Here is a 15,601-nt window from a genome sequence, read left to right as displayed (position 1 = left end):
TACCACACCTTTCTTTGATTCAATCCCGGCGAAGTATCAGTCGATAACAAGGAAGACGGGTGCACTACCATACTTTTCTCTTCCGCTGTAGTTATTTCAAATCATCGTCTGTTGACGCCGCATATACAATAGAGAGAGCAGTTTCCTACACCACGACTACAGCATCATCCCATCCCCTCGCAGTCTTTTATCAAGTCAGGATGGAGATACCACTTCGGAATAGACCTCCATGCATTATAAGCTTTTTGTAATGGCCCAGCTGGAAATGAGCATTCCAAATAATATAGTTTTCTTTCGTATAAACAGGTAATATTAATCACCACCCCGTGATACGAATTTCAGCTCGTCAAGATAGGAAAAGTATCATCCAACGTAGTCGGCGTACGTCATGATGCATGATATACAATCTTCACGTTACGAAGACATTATCAAGTACACTATAGGTATGTCTACAATATATCCAAGATATACGATCTCTAACACTCTACATGGAGCTAGATCAAAGAATATCTATACAAGAATCGTCTACAGACTGATGCGTTTTACAGCCCTCACATACATATAGGAAGAAAACGTTTCAAAAAAAAACATTCAAAAGCACGTCGGAGTATTCTGACATATCATTTTGCGCTAGCCAACCTCGGAAATATACCTACAACATACGATGATAGGGACGGAAGCCATAGGTATCCTTGTAGATCATAAATCAGATCAGTCATCTTGGCCATGTGGACACATTCTAAAAATCCATTCGCCTTATTCTTGAAAATGGATTGGCCAAAAAGAGTACTACATGCATACATCTATGTAATCTAGGCCTTATTTTGAACCGATCTACTCCGTAGTTGCAACCCAATTTCAATAGCCACTGCATAACGATAATACGACTTACCCCATTACCCAGAAGAGTAATAATGAGTCGGAGCGAAGTCGAATTATGTACATTAATAATATTATTAATCTCATCACCCGCTTCATCCGCTTGATTGCCAAGAACTTGGCGCCAAGATTCGGCGCCAAGAGCTGCTTTCCTGCAGCGGAGTTTTACCACTCCCATAAGGCTGCTTCGGTGGCGTTTAATCGTTTATTGTATCGAGATGTCAAATCAAGGGGTTACGTATACCCGGATTTTTGCTTGCATGACAAGATAGATTCCATGCACACTGATAGGACAAAACTGCAACAGTGCCCGAAGTTCGGAATATTTCGCGCCGCGCTGGATCTTGGCATTGCTGCGCCTGCAGCTGCCATATGTAGTATTACTTGGCATTCTCGAATTATGGAACCCGATATTTTTGCCATTGGATGCCCCGACCATCGTGCGATGTCTATCAACCACAAGCTGGCGGGCCCAATACCTTGGCATCTTGGTGCCCTGGCCCATTCTCTTCCAATGAATCGAGCAACGTGCACGGCTGCCCAGATGTTCGAACCTTGGGAGCCATTGGCCAAGACTAAAATCTGGGGCATCCACATTCTGTTTCTAAACCAAATACGGAGTAAGGTCGTCTGGGCTTTCGCTTGAGACCCTAAGAATTAGCTTTCCTCCCCGCTTACAGAGCTTCTTTCTTTAACTAGCTACTGATTGCCCCGGAAAAGTTCGAAAGAGCAAACAGCTCGGTGGTTACCACAGGAAGATACCTTCTCAAGCGGGAATAGCAAGCTATCTACGCAATCGAGAACAACCTCCAATGCTGGACGAGAAACAGGACAGCGCCCTCGACGCCGGGTCGGGTGGCAGTCCATTGAGCCAGCCAGCTCACACGCTCACTTTCGAAGCTGCTATTGAGGAACTCGGTACTGCTCTCAATGAGGGTCTGAGTCCTGAAGAAGCGAGTCGTCGTTTGCAGCAATATGGCCCCAACAAATTGGATGAAGGTGAAGGTGTATCTGTGGTCAAGATTCTCGTGCGCCAGGTCGCCAATGCAATGATGCTAGTAAGCTCTTACTGTTGTCCATACTTATATTGCGCAATTGATTGAGAGCTATCGAAATCTAATACAATTTGTTTATTGCAGGTGTTGATCTTGGCTATGGCAGTCAGTTTTGGCATTCAGTCGTGGATCGAGGGAGGAGTGATCTGCGGCGTTATCGTCTTGAACATCGTCGTCGGATTCTTCCAGGAATACGCCGCGGAAAAAACTATGGAATCGTTGCATTCGTTGTCCTCCCCAACAGGAACCGTCTCGAGAGGTGGACAGACATTCTCAGTGCCGTCGGCGGATATCGTGCCGGGTGACATGATCGAGCTCAGGACCGGTGATACTGTTCCAGCGGATATTCGGTGAGTTTCCTACTTTCTGCAATGGTGCAACTGCAATACCAGAGCCATTGGACCAGTTATTGGCCAAATTGCTCACACATATCAGTCTGGTTGAAGCAGTCAATTTCGAGACTGATGAGGCTCTCCTAACTGGAGAGTCTCTTCCCGTCCAGAAGGAATGCGACTCGACGTTCAAACACGACACTGGCCCCGGAGACCGCCTCAATATCGCCTACAGCTCTAGCAACGTCACTCGTGGCCGTGGCCGTGGTGTGGTTGTCAGCACAGGCATGTACACTGAAATCGGATCTATTGCACTCGCATTGCGGGCCAGCGATACCAAGCGTCGTCCCGTTAAGCGTGGTCCTAACGGCGAGACCAAGAAGCGTTGGTACTTCCAGGCTTGGAGTCTTACCTGGGCGGATGCCGTTGGTCGATTCCTCGGTGTCAATGTCGGAACGCCCTTGCAGAGAAAGCTATCAAAGCTGGCCTGTTTGCTATTCGGAGTTGCGGTTCTTTTCGCTATTATCTGCATGGCTGCAAATTCTTTCAGCAGCAACAACGAAGTCATTATGTACGCCGTTGCAACTGGTATTAGTATGATTCCAGCGTGTCTCGTCGTCGTCCTGACTATCACTATGGCTGTGGGTACCAAGCGCATGGTCGAGCGGAACGTCATTGTTCGCAAACTGGACTCGCTCGAGGCCCTCGGTGCCGTTACAGATATTTGCTCCGATAAGACCGGTACATTGACTCAGGGAAAGATGGTTGTCCAAAAAGCATGGATTCCTTCTCGAGGAACGTATTCCGTCGGCCCATCCAACGAACCTTTCAATCCTACCGTCGGAGATGTCTCCTTCGCCCCTATCCCTCCTTCGCAGAACGATTATAAAGATGAAAGTCCCGCCGCCGAGAACGTAGAAGGCCTAGTCTCTGGAAACCGCCAGCTCGAAGACTTCCTGGACGTCGCCGCGATGGCCAATCTCTCGCACGTGTTTAAGTCTGAAGAAGGCGAATGGAACGCCCGAGGTGAACCCACCGAAATTGCAATTCATGTCTTTGCTTCGAGATTCAACTGGAACCGCGACCGCTGGACTAAGGGACATAGTACGACCACGGGAGGTGAGGGAACGGTGTGGCACCAACAGGCTGAATTCCCATTCGACTCGACTGTTAAGAAGATGTCTGTGATTTTCAGCAAAATCACTCCCCAAGAGAACCGCACAATGGTCTTCACCAAGGGTGCCGTCGAGCGCATCATTGACTCCTGTACCTCTGTTATCTGGGATCAGGATTCATCTACCCCTGTACCAATGACCGATGACCACCGCGAAAAGATCTTGCTGAACATGGAAGAACTCGCCAAGCTAGGACTTCGCGTCTTGGCTCTAGCTCATCGCACATACACTACTCAGACACAACTGCTTGAAGATGCCGACCTCAATCGTGAAGATATTGAAAAAGATCTGTGCTTCCTAGGACTGATCGGCTTGTATGATCCTCCTCGCCCCGAGACAGCGGGCTCAATCGAGGCCTGCTACCGCGCCGGTATCGTTGTCCACATGGTTACTGGTGATCACCCCGGCACTGCCAAAGCAATTGCTCAGCAAGTAGGAATTCTTCCTACCAACTTTGATTCAGTTGCGGCTGATGTTGAGGAGGCTATGGTTATGACTGCCGGTCAATTCGATAAACTCACTGATGCAGAGGTAGATGCGCTTCCGACTCTGCCTTTGGTTATTGCTCGCTGTGCGCCTCAGACTAAGGTCCGTATGATTGACGCTCTTCACCGCCGTGGCCGCTTTGCAGCTATGACTGGAGACGGAGTGAATGATTCTCCTTCGCTTAAGCACGCCGATGTTGGTATCGCTATGGGACAGGCTGGTTCGGATGTGGCTAAGGATGCATCCGACATTATTCTCACGGATGACAACTTCGCCTCGATTCTCAATGCCGTGGAAGAAGGACGCCGTATCTTTGATAACATTCAGAAATTCGTGCTTCATCTATTGTCAGAGAACATCGCTCAGGCCTGCACTCTACTTATCGGACTCGCTTTCAAAGACGCTGATAATCAATCCGTCTTCCCTCTGTCCCCGGTCGAAATTCTCTGGATTATCATGATTACATCTGGTATGCCCGATATGGGTCTTGGAATGGAGGTAGCTGCCGCCGACATCATGAGCCGTCCTCCCCAGAGCAAGCAAGGTATCTTCACCTGGGAGGTTATCATCGACATTGTAGTATACGGTATCTGGACCGCAGCACTCTGCCTAGCCGCATTCTCCGTCCGCATGTGGGGATTCGGCGATGGCAATCTAGCCCGCGGCTGCAACAAGGCATGGTCCGATGAGATCCAAGACTGCGAACTTGTCTTCAAAGCCCGCGCCACGACATTCGTGTGCTTGACCTGGTTTGCGCTGTTCCTGGCCTGGGAAATGGTCAACCTGCGCCGGTCGTTCTTCCGCATGCAACCCAAGTCCAAGAAGTACTTTACCCAGTGGATGTACGACGTCTGGCGAAACAAGTTCCTGTTCTGGTCCATCATGGCTGGATGGGTCACTATGTTCCCTATCCTGTACATTCCCGTTCTGAACGATGTCGTCTTCAAACACAAGCCCATCACTTGGGAATGGGGTATCGTTGCGGTCGAGGCTGTCCTGTTCTTCGCGGGCGTCGAAGCTTGGAAATGGGGTAAGCGAGTCTACTTCCGTCGCGCAGCCGCGAAAGAACGCAAGATGGGCTCGTTGGAAACCTGCCAGGTCAATATTCCAGAATGCCCCTAACGCGTGCTTTCCCCGGTCCTACACAAATGGGGCCGGGGAACAAACTGCGGATTGGGAGGATACTTGGGAAGAATTGGAGGGTGGAAGTTGTGGATATCTGGGGGATGTAGGGAGGAGGTATGGTGGAGGTGCAGGAGAGGCAGGGCAAGGTATGGAGGGGTACGGAGGAGGAGTAGAGGAGGTACAGAAGGCGCATGGAGGATGTATGGAAGAGGTATGGAAAAGTTGGGAGGGGTTGTGGAAGTTTGGGTATATGAGTTCGGTTATTGGGCATTGCGCCGTGGGCTACTTCCTCGCGCAAACATGTACGTACAATAGGAATATGTTCAGCAAGCCAATACTATTTCATCGATCGAGCTTTATTACTGTGTGTTTTACCTAGATGAGCTCAGTCAGCCATGTTGGTAAACCATGCAAGAGTATTTGAATTGGTAACCTAGCATGCCAATTACCCATTGGTATTAGACCTACTTTTATACTTGCTAGTCGGGCGTGCATCATTATACATGAAGTGAGAAGATTGATTAAAAAGCGTAATACATTCATCCAAGACTAGTAAGCAAATCTGAAAGTAAACCAGTTGATTAATCATTGCATCGCAATAATCGGAGTACCTAGACATACACTAGCTCATTATCTAGAAGGGCGACGATATTCTAGTCAGCGAAGCTGGAGTACATCGCCATACCTTACTAACTCCGTAGCTACCCAATGAATAAGAGTTTAATTTGACAAAAAAAACCCAGAACGCCCTAGTGGCAATAATAGGCCTAAGCCTAAGCCTAAGCCCAGGGTAGGGGCAAGGCCTCCGTCCAGGTTTAAATCAAAGGCCAATGCCACACATACATATCACACAAGTTGTGAGTACAATCAATCAATCAATGCATGAGAAAGGGAATCAAAAAAAATCAAGCCTCGTCTTCTGTCTCTGTGTCGGTGTCGCTGGTATCGGCAGCGTCGCCGTCGGTATCACTTCCGCTGGACTCATCAGAGTCCTTGGACTTCTTCTTCTTAGGTGCTTGGCCAGTCTTGATCGCCTGCATTTGGCCGGCGATTGAGTCTAAAATAGAAGGTTAGTAAAAGTGAAACAAGTAGTTGAGTGGGTAGTAGCGGAGAAAGACTTACCCTCATCTGGCTCGCTGATGTCATCCTCCTCTTCCACGGCAGCTGCCTTGGCAGGATCGTCAATGTGCAGGGTAATTTGAGCAGTGTTGTCAAGACCAAGGTAGCTGTCACAGATCATGTGGAGGATGAAGGTGAAGTCGCCGACCTGCGGGGGAGCCTGGAACTGCATCTTGAGGGTTTGGACGTTGAAAGTGGGCTTGCCGGCCTCGTCGAAGATCGGCTTGTCGAATGTAGTAAAAGTAAACGGTGGCACGGCCATCTTGCCCTGCTTGCCATCTGCTAAAAAGATGTTCCAGCGCGGAGAGTGGTCGCGCGCTAGGTACGGTGCGTGGGCCAGAGGTGGCTGGACAGTCTCGATCTTGGCCTCGACCTTCTTGCCATTCACCTCCTTGGTAGCACGGTTCTTGGCTGGCTTGCGACCCATCAGGGCCTCAAGGTCATCCTCGTCGGGGTCGATATCCTCTAGGTCGATCGGGTTCATAGGCGGCACGGATGTGCTTCCGGGGGGGATAAAGCGGGCTTTGACTACCAGCTGTACCAGACTGCTGGGTGTGATCACCTTTTCTCCCATAACCTTGAAGAAGATCCGCTCGGGTTGGAGCACGGGGAGTTGCTTGGCGACGGACACGGCGTCGGTGTATTGCTTATCAGAGAGAAGACCAGCACCCACAGTCAGACTGCGTCGTTGAGCCTCTGGCAGTTCCATGTATCTTTGGACGGTGAAATGCTCCTTGGAGTCTTCGCCCTCTACGGAATTGACAATGGCGTCGGTGAAGTTGGGAAGTTGCAGTAGTGGTGATGACCCCGGGGGCACAGCCTGAATGAGGTTTTGAGACGTTTTGAAAGCACCGACGATCGGTCCAAGGTTACCAAATGCGAGTGAAATGGCAGTGAAAGCTTCAGTGAGAGCAAGGGCGACAGGGGCCGTTTCATATTTTTCTGCGGAGACCCAGTTAGTGGTATGTTTCGGGACATCATTGGGAAATTTTTCTTACCAGCATCCAAAGACGCATCACCAAGATCGATTCGGCCAAGATAAGACCACAGCAAAGCCAAAGCCTTGCGACGAGAGGAGCTATCCAACTGTTTCAGCGCCTCGCGGTCCTTGGCCGCAAGGAAGGTGTTATCATCTGCCAGCACCCGCTTCTCGAGCTTGGCCAGGCCAGACTCGGCCTGAGCACCCTTAAACATATCATTGAATTCCTCGCCGGAGGACAAAGCGGTGATAATTCCACCTTCGGTAATATCGTCTTTATACTCACGGAAAATGTTTCCAGCGCTGGCAACAAGGACACGCTCCTTCGTGTAGCGCTGAGATCCATACCACCACTTGCCGACGATATAAGGAAGGAGGACACCCAAAAGGGCACCGTAGACCATTAAAACATATTTGCCATTGCCATCCATGACAATGAACTTGGGAAGGGCAATACCGATGCTAAAGCTCTGCTTGCCATCGGGGTGGCCAAATTGGAGGTAGTTGTTTCGCACCTCCTCATCAGTGAGAGCTTTGTAAGCCTTGGTGAGCTCCACGAAGCGCTCATTGAGCGTATCCATAGTCTCATTCTTGGAGGGGTCGGGGCGAATTTTATCAGGGTGGTAAATCAAAGACATGCGCTTGTAATGTCTGGAGATAGCTTTCTCATCTGCGCTCTGTTTTCCGAGATAAATTAGTCAATTGAAACTCTCTGCGTGTATTCGGTGGGCGGGCCTTCACCAAGGCTCACCGAGCTAGATATAACTCACCCTCGAGACACCCAAAATATCATAAGGGTCGTATGCCTTCACCACTGTCCTGGCGGTGACGACAATTAAGTAGACCATCCATGCCATTACGGCATATCCAACGACAACCGTGATAATGCGCTTAATTCGGCGCTCTTTGCGCAGGCGCTTGCGCTTCTGTGCATCGATGAGATCCGCATCTTTAGGTTTGAAATCGGATTTGATGCGGGGAGCGGTATTTTCAAGCGCTATAGATCAGATAAATCAGTCAGGACCTCGGAGATACGTCGCATCTGGTCTAGTCTTGTCAAAGCTTACCTTTGCTAGGTCGTAAGAGGTTATAGGTGAGAGGGAGAGTGACCAAGCCGGTCAAGGTGAGGATGAAGAAGGGGAAGAATTGTCCCTGAAAGACATAGTTAGTGTCACTGTTTCTTTAGGAAGCCAAGTTCCCATCCTTACCTGCTCATCATAGGTGTAGTCTGACGACATCCTGTGGTGTGTTCAGGATACAGACAGCGGTGGCCGCTGGCCGCGGAATTTAAAGATCGTGTTGCACAGGGCTGTTGACAGTAGCCACTTTGAACGGTCCAGAGAACGCGTTTGGGGTTGTAGAAATAAAACAAGAGCCTTTTGGAGCCCAAAAAAGCCTGGCGCACAAGTAACAAAAGAGTGATGAAGGGAGAATCAATACCGCACTTCCTGATCTGGTGATGACCGTGTCCTCAAGCCAGGTCCGCTCACCGCCTGCCTTAACTGTGAATCGATAGGTGGCACTTTCTGTTTTAGTGGCGCAGGCGGTGAGAGGTCACAAAGGCATCTCTGATGTTTCTACCAGTTACTTTATATCCGAGGTTTCTACCTTACGATTCATAATAGCTTTTGATGGGGTTTTTTTTGGATGTTCAAAATATGTTCATATAATTTTGTGTGAATGCGCTCAAGGCTGCATATATACTAATTAAATACACTCCAAAAAAAAAGTGTTACAGTGATGTCCAATCGAACCCACATGCTGCAGCCTTAACTATTTCCGTTTCAGTTTTAGGAGTATAGACAGAACAGATTCATCGCACACAATTCTCCCCTCATAATAAAGATAACCAAGACCTCCCCAGTCCACTCAGAAAAGGAGTTCAAGCGTCAACGACTCAAGGTCGGACGCAAACTCAACCAATCCAAACAGAGCATGGATACGAAGATGTCAGTCAGAAAATGCCTATATGACTCATTTTCTCATGTGTGCAATAGAATCAGTGGACCAGAAATCCACATGGGCCGGGTCAAGAGGGACCAATCCAATGCCTGGGAGGGCATCTTCATTGCTGCAAGTCGGGGACCCGGGAAAATCCATGTGATCTAGCGTTCTTGCCACTTCAGTTTGTGGTGTGGGCGCATATTTGCAGTGGGCGACAGAAGGCGCAGGGCGTCGTGTCAATTTGTTTTCGATGGCGTTTTTGGTTTTTGTCGAACGTGGATTCATAAACGTCGCAAATTCGTTAAAATCGTTTTGGTGTTTTGTCTTTTTTGTTGACTGGTAAGGAAAAAAGGGTGGCGAAACATTCCGTTTGGTTCAGTCTCCAGATGAAATCAACCATTCAATCTCCAAGGGCATGGCCACTCGTTCTGAAAAAAGGTGTCAGGATTGGTGTCAGGTAAAGTAGGATCGAGACTGATACTCACGAGTCGATATAGTCGAGTCCGCCGAAGTACTCAAGCATCCGGTAGCAAAGGCTCACATCGTCGCCCGGCTCTCCACCGAATAGACGACACTGTGCTTCTTCCAATCCACCTGATTCCAGCCGCGAGGTAATATCACGGGTCTGCCAGGCTGTGCACCCAAAATGCCATGATGGGGCGAGGGCGGTTGCCGGAGATCCACGTGAAATGCATGAGGCTGGAGAATTGTCGGCAGATACAAGGTTGCAAAAGCTATTCTCAGGTGTCCGAATTGTTGATTTAATTGCCAAAGGCAAGGTCGGATGTTGAGCAAGAACAGTGGGTATGCGATTGCTTGAACGACGAGTGCGGCGTCTGTTATGCCTCTGGCCCATTCTCAAGTCAAATTATAAGAAAGAGAAAAGCACTTTTGATATAGAGGGGAGAGACCATCACCTCCTGGAAAGGATGAGATGAGGTACTGAGAAAAAAAAACTAAGCATGAAGCAGGGAATGGATTCCTTTATAGACTTAGTGAGTCACTAAAGGAGGAAAAGAATGGACCCACCAGGTGGGACCATCGAAGATCACCTTATGGCTTGGAAAAATGACACAAGGTCCCTAAACTAGTTCGAATTGGTCCAAAAGGCGTGATATTCCTCATCCAATGACTATTTTACACTACAACATATGCCTATATACGCCCAGGTGAGTAATTAGATGAGTAACTATTAACTTTAGGCTCCTTTTACAATCCTATTTCGAAATGAGGTGATTTGCCTATCGTTTTAGGAAATTGCCCAGAAAATGTCGAAACAAGGAAACCCAAAAAAAAAAATTGAAACATCGAATGACGAAAAAGGCTCCATACAAAATCTGCCATGTCATTGAGAAGAAATTTTTAATTAAGCCGATGCCGGGTTTCCTATTTAGTGCCGTGCGGACCGAATGGCGATCACATCAGGCAACAAAGACTTTTCCCCCCCCCCGACTTTACCCTACACTACCATAAACTACCATAAACTACCCTAAATCACCCTAACCCACCCTATAAATGCACCTTATAAATGCACCCTAGTTCTTCGAGTCATGCAGGGTCCCGGAGCCTTCGTCAGTCTCCGGCTTATTCAGGCAATTTGGGTAGCAAGGGATAGCTGAATTTTTTTACCTTGCATTCAATGCACGTGTATATGTGGAACGTGGAGAAATTTTCAGATGCCTACAAAGCCACAACTAGGCAAAGCATTGAGTCATTTATATTTTCTTTTTTTTTTTCGGGAATTCGGGGAGCTGAAAGAAAAAAAAATGCTTGAACTATTGACTCAGATTTTAATAATTAATGGAGTGCCTGATCTGTGAGGATAAATATAGCCTTGAAAGACTGAAACTTCCTTCATCCTCTCCCCTGAAACAAACATAACAAACTGGACAAACATATACTAAACAAATGCAAACATCTTGATTTCTAGACTCTCCCTTGCAGCACAGTCACTATATCTCGGATCAACAAATGCACTATGCGGTACTGTAATCCCTCCCTCGTCCACTTTGGAGCTATCAAACTGCATAAAGACAAGGGGCTCATTGGGTCGTTGACCACTGAGATAACACCATCTCTGACTCGGACTAAACGCATACTGCCCGAGTTCACTCCACCCATTTGGCAATGTTAAACGAGTGGGGACACTCTCGTCTTGCATATTAACGGAGCTCCAGTCACAAACTGCGAGCGGATCTTTCTGGATGGTTTTCAACGGTCGCCAGACATTGATAATCAGCACTCGGCCAGTGAGGAGACGGTCGCGCTCCTGCTCGTCCGGAACAACCGTCTTGAGATAGTGGAGTGCACCTGTAGTTGTGAAATCCGAGTGCACGCTGTGCGCCGGCGCGCGGTTATTGGCGATCGAGGACGTGTCTGTTGCGAGGCTTCGAACCCGATGTACAAAAGTGACTGTCCTCGTAGCGCCGGTTCTACGATATCCTTCAGCTTCAGCTTCGATACTCACAAGACAGATATGTTTATCAGGGGAGTGCTACTAACATTTTGCGAACTAATGATTCCGTCTGGGGGATGGTCGTTTCCTTAACGTGTTCTTCGTCCAAGACCCTGTCGAGCTCGGGCATTTCGTGCAACACGTATACGAACCCATTTTTGTCGAGTGTGTAGGATGATTCCCGTCCCCGAATATCCCGCACCTGCACCTGATGCGTCTCATTCCTTACGTGCATTTTCTTGGCATTATCATCTGGTTTACCCTTGGTGAAGTCGACTTCGACACTGCTGTCGACATCCGGGCGTCTCCGGAAGTAGAGATCAGCGTCGACGTGTTTGGCTATGTGTTGGGCATGATCTCCCATATTGAATATTGGATATCGATATCGGAAGCGGAGATTGATCTGTTTGCCCGAAATAACAATATTCGGGGTCCACAGTCGGGGGGTCGGCTTATAATAATGAACCTACGTCGTGCAGAAGGCCAAGCCGCCAATGAGGACACCCCGGCGGTTTGAGATCCGATCGAGATGCATAAAGTGAGGATATGTGGCTTTATGCTAGCTTCTAAGTTGATCGGTGCTTGCTCAATGCAGGCATATATACGAGTACGAACCCGAGGTTGGTAGAGATCGTCACCTCAAGATTTTTGAATGCGCAGATCTGGGGTTCTTCTTTTTATTGTACAACAGTCGTTCCCATGGCAATGCAGTTCGGATGTCATCAATCGCAAGTCTAGTCAGGGCTTGCATATCAAACTTCAATATATAGTCCTCAATAACTGTCAAGAAATATATATACACAGCCGCTCTATCTTACGGTGCAGTTCAAGAAATGGAAACCCCAAGATTCACCAGGAAACGTCCACTAATTTGCATCACTAACACAACATCTTCAGTGAATCCATACAATAGAACATGGTACCAAAATTCAGCGAGTAGGTCTAGGCCGTGATGTATACCCACCAGCCCTAGCTACATATGCAGCCCCAAATTATGTTTGATATAAATTTCTGATGATAATATGATGCAGCAGACTATAAATATACTACCTGAAATCATAAATTTGCGTTACATTACTATATAGTTGCCTTACTATATAATATCATACTTGTTTATAGAGAGGTATAAAATGGAGACGCCGAGAGGTATTGTGGAACGCGAAGATGATATAAGTTGACGAATCTACGATTTGAAGATTTAGAGCTATAGAAACTATGGGAGATCTGGATTTTCATATTCCACCATACCAGAACTTTTCCAAGCTTAGGTACCTAGGTATGTAGATATCATTTTGGTGGGTGAGCTTCCAAGGTTGGTTGCTCTTTCCCGAAATTGTCCATAGTCTGCCTTAGGCAGATAGAACTATGCTCAATTATATTTCTCCTCTTCCCTCTTTTCTTCTTTCCCTCCTCACATATCTAACAGCCTCGCTCAATCCATCCAGTTTTCCCTTCCCTCGTCTCCTACGATCAAAACCACGTGTTAATTGGGTATAGGGTGTCTGTTCCTAGCCCTGAAGGACGACGCCCGCCGTCCACTAACGAGAATATCGAGGGAAATACCGACCAGGGAACCACATCCAGCTCCAGCAAGCCGCAGGCTAATGATGAATTGGGGCGATTGTGTGTTCCACCCGATGCACGACGCGGACTGCGGGAGGACTCCCTTACAGTTCTTCGGGTTGGCCCAACTCCCAAAAAACAACACAAAATGGAAAACAACAACTGGCCCCTACAATAGTGAGTACCGTTCGCCTGTGTCAAGCAAACAGAGATGAACTTGTCTAATACTGCGATGCCTGAAAGCTTAAGGACGGACAAGGGCTTGGATAAAGTGGAACTAGATCCGTCTAGCCCTAAAAAGGGCCCTTGTCTACCAAGAAAAGCATTATGCATCTAGGTCCGAAAATACGACAAGATGATGCGAGATCGTAGCCTGCATTGTTGCACGACGCGGACTGCGAGAGAATTCCGTCTTGGTTTGGGGGACCGGTCGCCAATCTTCCACACACAATCAACATGAAATGGAAAACAACAACAAACCCTCCAAAGACGCTTCGGAATTATGGCTTACGTTAGGAAAATATGGAGACAATTGTCTCATACTTCTACGTCTTGAACCTCAATAACAGACGGCGGCCTAGACATATTGGGCATATTAGATCCCCTGTTCTAGGGTGGCCAGTCCACCTCCTCAGTTAACGAGGACACTGAGAGCAATATCGGTCAAGGTGTCACCCAATACCCCAAGCCACTAGAAGACGGGGATATTGAGGCGAAAGTGTCCTTATTCCCCGTGATGCACGACATGGAATGCATTCTCCTATGGTTCCGGAGACTGTCCAACTCCCATAATCGTTATCATTTAAATGGAAAACAGCAACATGACACCAATCCAATGACTGATTGTCGCGTGTCTCCGAGGGAAATTGACCTCCTGTTATATAGCACGACATCTTGAAGATAAAGGACGACGACGCCTAGAAATATTGGTCCTAGGTACCATGCCGCCAGACATAGCTCATGACTCGGACGGAAAGCTCTTTCAAATGCCCTGCGACCAACGTAGGGCAAAGCTAAGGGCAAGAGAAAGGATAAGGGAAAGGGCAAAGGAAAGAACAAGGACAATCCTACGTCAAAAAGAAGCCGCTCGAGTTGATACCTGCTTCCCAAAACCAAGGGGCAACAATGCCAGGAGTTTGGCCATAGGCTCTGCCTATTCCTTTCACCGATGATGGATCTGTAAGTTCTGGTTTACCATTTACCGAGTTTCTACATGGTTGCTAATCGACTGCAGGTCTCACGATCCCAATATTCGAAAGCTATTCTGGAAGTCTATCACGAGTCACTTTTTCTATGGCAACTCTACCAGGTAAGTTTCTGAGAGCTCAAGGTACTACACAGCAGACTATTGGCCTTCAATTGCTAACCAGCTTAGTAGAAAATGTTCAGCTTGGAGCCCGACTCAAAACTCTTTTCACATCACGACTGCTGCTTGATGACCGACGTGGGAGGCTCTAAAGGCCTGGGTGCGAGAAGTTTCTTCAAAATACTCAAGCAAAAATAAAAGCCAATGATACCTACGGACCAGACGGTCGACAACTTCCACACCCCTCTTCCATGAATGGTCTGTTGAACCTGTCCACGATAGCTATAATCAGAGCTTCACGCCAATCCTATGTTGCGAGCGAGACTTGGTGATGTTTACTACTTACACCTTTTTCACCACATACACCTATAAATTGCCTCCAGCGCTTTGTCGACTACGGAGCCTCATCAACTTCTTATATCCGCGACTTGACACATCTTTTCAAATATTGCTGTTTGTTTGTGTTTCTAGAAATCAATACCACGCCACATCATCGGATTCTCCCACCCCTCTATATTAGTAAACAACTTTTTCGCTATGTATGTACGATGTGAGGTTCCTAGACCCAAAGTAAGGACTTGAGAAAGCGAAATGGCAAAAATCAAAGGTACAACACTCCTTGTGTAAAATCAATAAGAAATCGGCAATATCAAGTATCAGAAACAAGATTTCACAGCTATCATTGAACAGGTCTTCCACCAAGTCATAACTAGAGTCAAACACAAGAGCAATGCATTAAATGATGTATAACGGCGTTAACGAAAAAAGACCGGCAGGGGCAATGAGTAAAAAGAAGGGAAGATCGAGAAACCAGGCCGTAGACACAGAGCCCGAAAAATCACAAGGAGAAAAAAGGTAAACGGGAGTGAAGAAAAGCGAGAAGAGTAAGAGAGAACAAATGGCAAGAAGAAAAAAGAAAAACACAACCCGCGTGTGTACTGTACAGGGTCCCAGGATGCGGACCATGCCTGGCCACCAAAAGCCATCATTCCTGTCCAAGACGCTTATAAAAAGGTCCAACTACAACACCAACGTTCCCCTAGGGAGGAAAAGACAGCTCCTAGCGCTGTCTGCTTGCGCATCCCTGAAATCACAGACCATAGCTCCAAGACATGCATGACAAGTAGGAAGGAATTGGAAATTTCTAGTAGCTACAGTGTAGCTTTGACGTTGTTTTAGTCCT

At 47.6% G+C, this 15,601-nt stretch overlaps 5 protein-coding genes across 5 annotated transcripts; 2 read left to right on the top strand and 3 right to left on the bottom strand.

Moving 5' to 3' along the window:
- Nucleotides 1-1,691: 1,691 nt before the first annotated feature.
- On the top strand, nt 1,692-5,049 carry N7479_000279 (cation-translocating P-type ATPase; the record flags this gene model as incomplete). Its single annotated transcript, XM_057247977.1, has 3 exons — nt 1,692-1,937; nt 2,019-2,284; nt 2,370-5,049. 3 exons carry the CDS (start codon nt 1,692-1,694, stop codon nt 5,047-5,049), a joined length of 3,192 nt encoding a protein of 1,063 aa, XP_057112409.1.
- A 908-nt stretch (nt 5,050-5,957) lies between these two features.
- N7479_000278 (J domain-containing protein) lies at nt 5,958-8,388 on the bottom strand (the record flags this gene model as incomplete). Its single annotated transcript, XM_057247976.1, has 6 exons — nt 5,958-6,109; nt 6,175-7,113; nt 7,170-7,827; nt 7,921-8,147; nt 8,218-8,302; nt 8,359-8,388. The coding sequence occupies 6 exons, from the start codon at nt 8,386-8,388 to the stop codon at nt 5,958-5,960; spliced, it is 2,091 nt and encodes a 696-aa protein (XP_057112408.1).
- A 1,106-nt stretch (nt 8,389-9,494) lies between these two features.
- Nucleotides 9,495-9,950, bottom strand: N7479_000277 (uncharacterized protein; the record flags this gene model as incomplete). Its single annotated transcript, XM_057247975.1, has 2 exons — nt 9,495-9,522; nt 9,580-9,950. 2 exons carry the CDS (start codon nt 9,948-9,950, stop codon nt 9,495-9,497), a joined length of 399 nt encoding a protein of 132 aa, XP_057112407.1.
- A 1,044-nt stretch (nt 9,951-10,994) lies between these two features.
- N7479_000276 (uncharacterized protein) lies at nt 10,995-11,913 on the bottom strand (the record flags this gene model as incomplete). The annotated part of the gene is made up of 2 exons (XM_057247974.1): nt 10,995-11,526; nt 11,597-11,913. The coding sequence occupies 2 exons, from the start codon at nt 11,911-11,913 to the stop codon at nt 10,995-10,997; spliced, it is 849 nt and encodes a 282-aa protein (XP_057112406.1).
- Nucleotides 11,914-12,764: 851 nt separating this feature from the next.
- N7479_000275 (uncharacterized protein) lies at nt 12,765-13,290 on the top strand (the record flags this gene model as incomplete). The annotated part of the gene is made up of 2 exons (XM_057247973.1): nt 12,765-12,825; nt 12,995-13,290. The coding sequence occupies 2 exons, from the start codon at nt 12,765-12,767 to the stop codon at nt 13,288-13,290; spliced, it is 357 nt and encodes a 118-aa protein (XP_057112405.1).
- Nucleotides 13,291-15,601: the final 2,311 nt, after the last annotated feature.

The sequence above is a fragment of the Penicillium vulpinum genome (assembly GCF_028829585.1).
Source record: "Penicillium vulpinum strain IBT 29486 chromosome Unknown utg000001l_segment0_segment0, whole genome shotgun sequence".
Lineage (NCBI taxonomy): Eukaryota > Fungi > Ascomycota > Eurotiomycetes > Eurotiales > Aspergillaceae > Penicillium > Penicillium vulpinum.
Note: the sequence above shows the minus strand (reverse complement) of the source record. Positions and strands in the feature narration are given on the sequence as shown.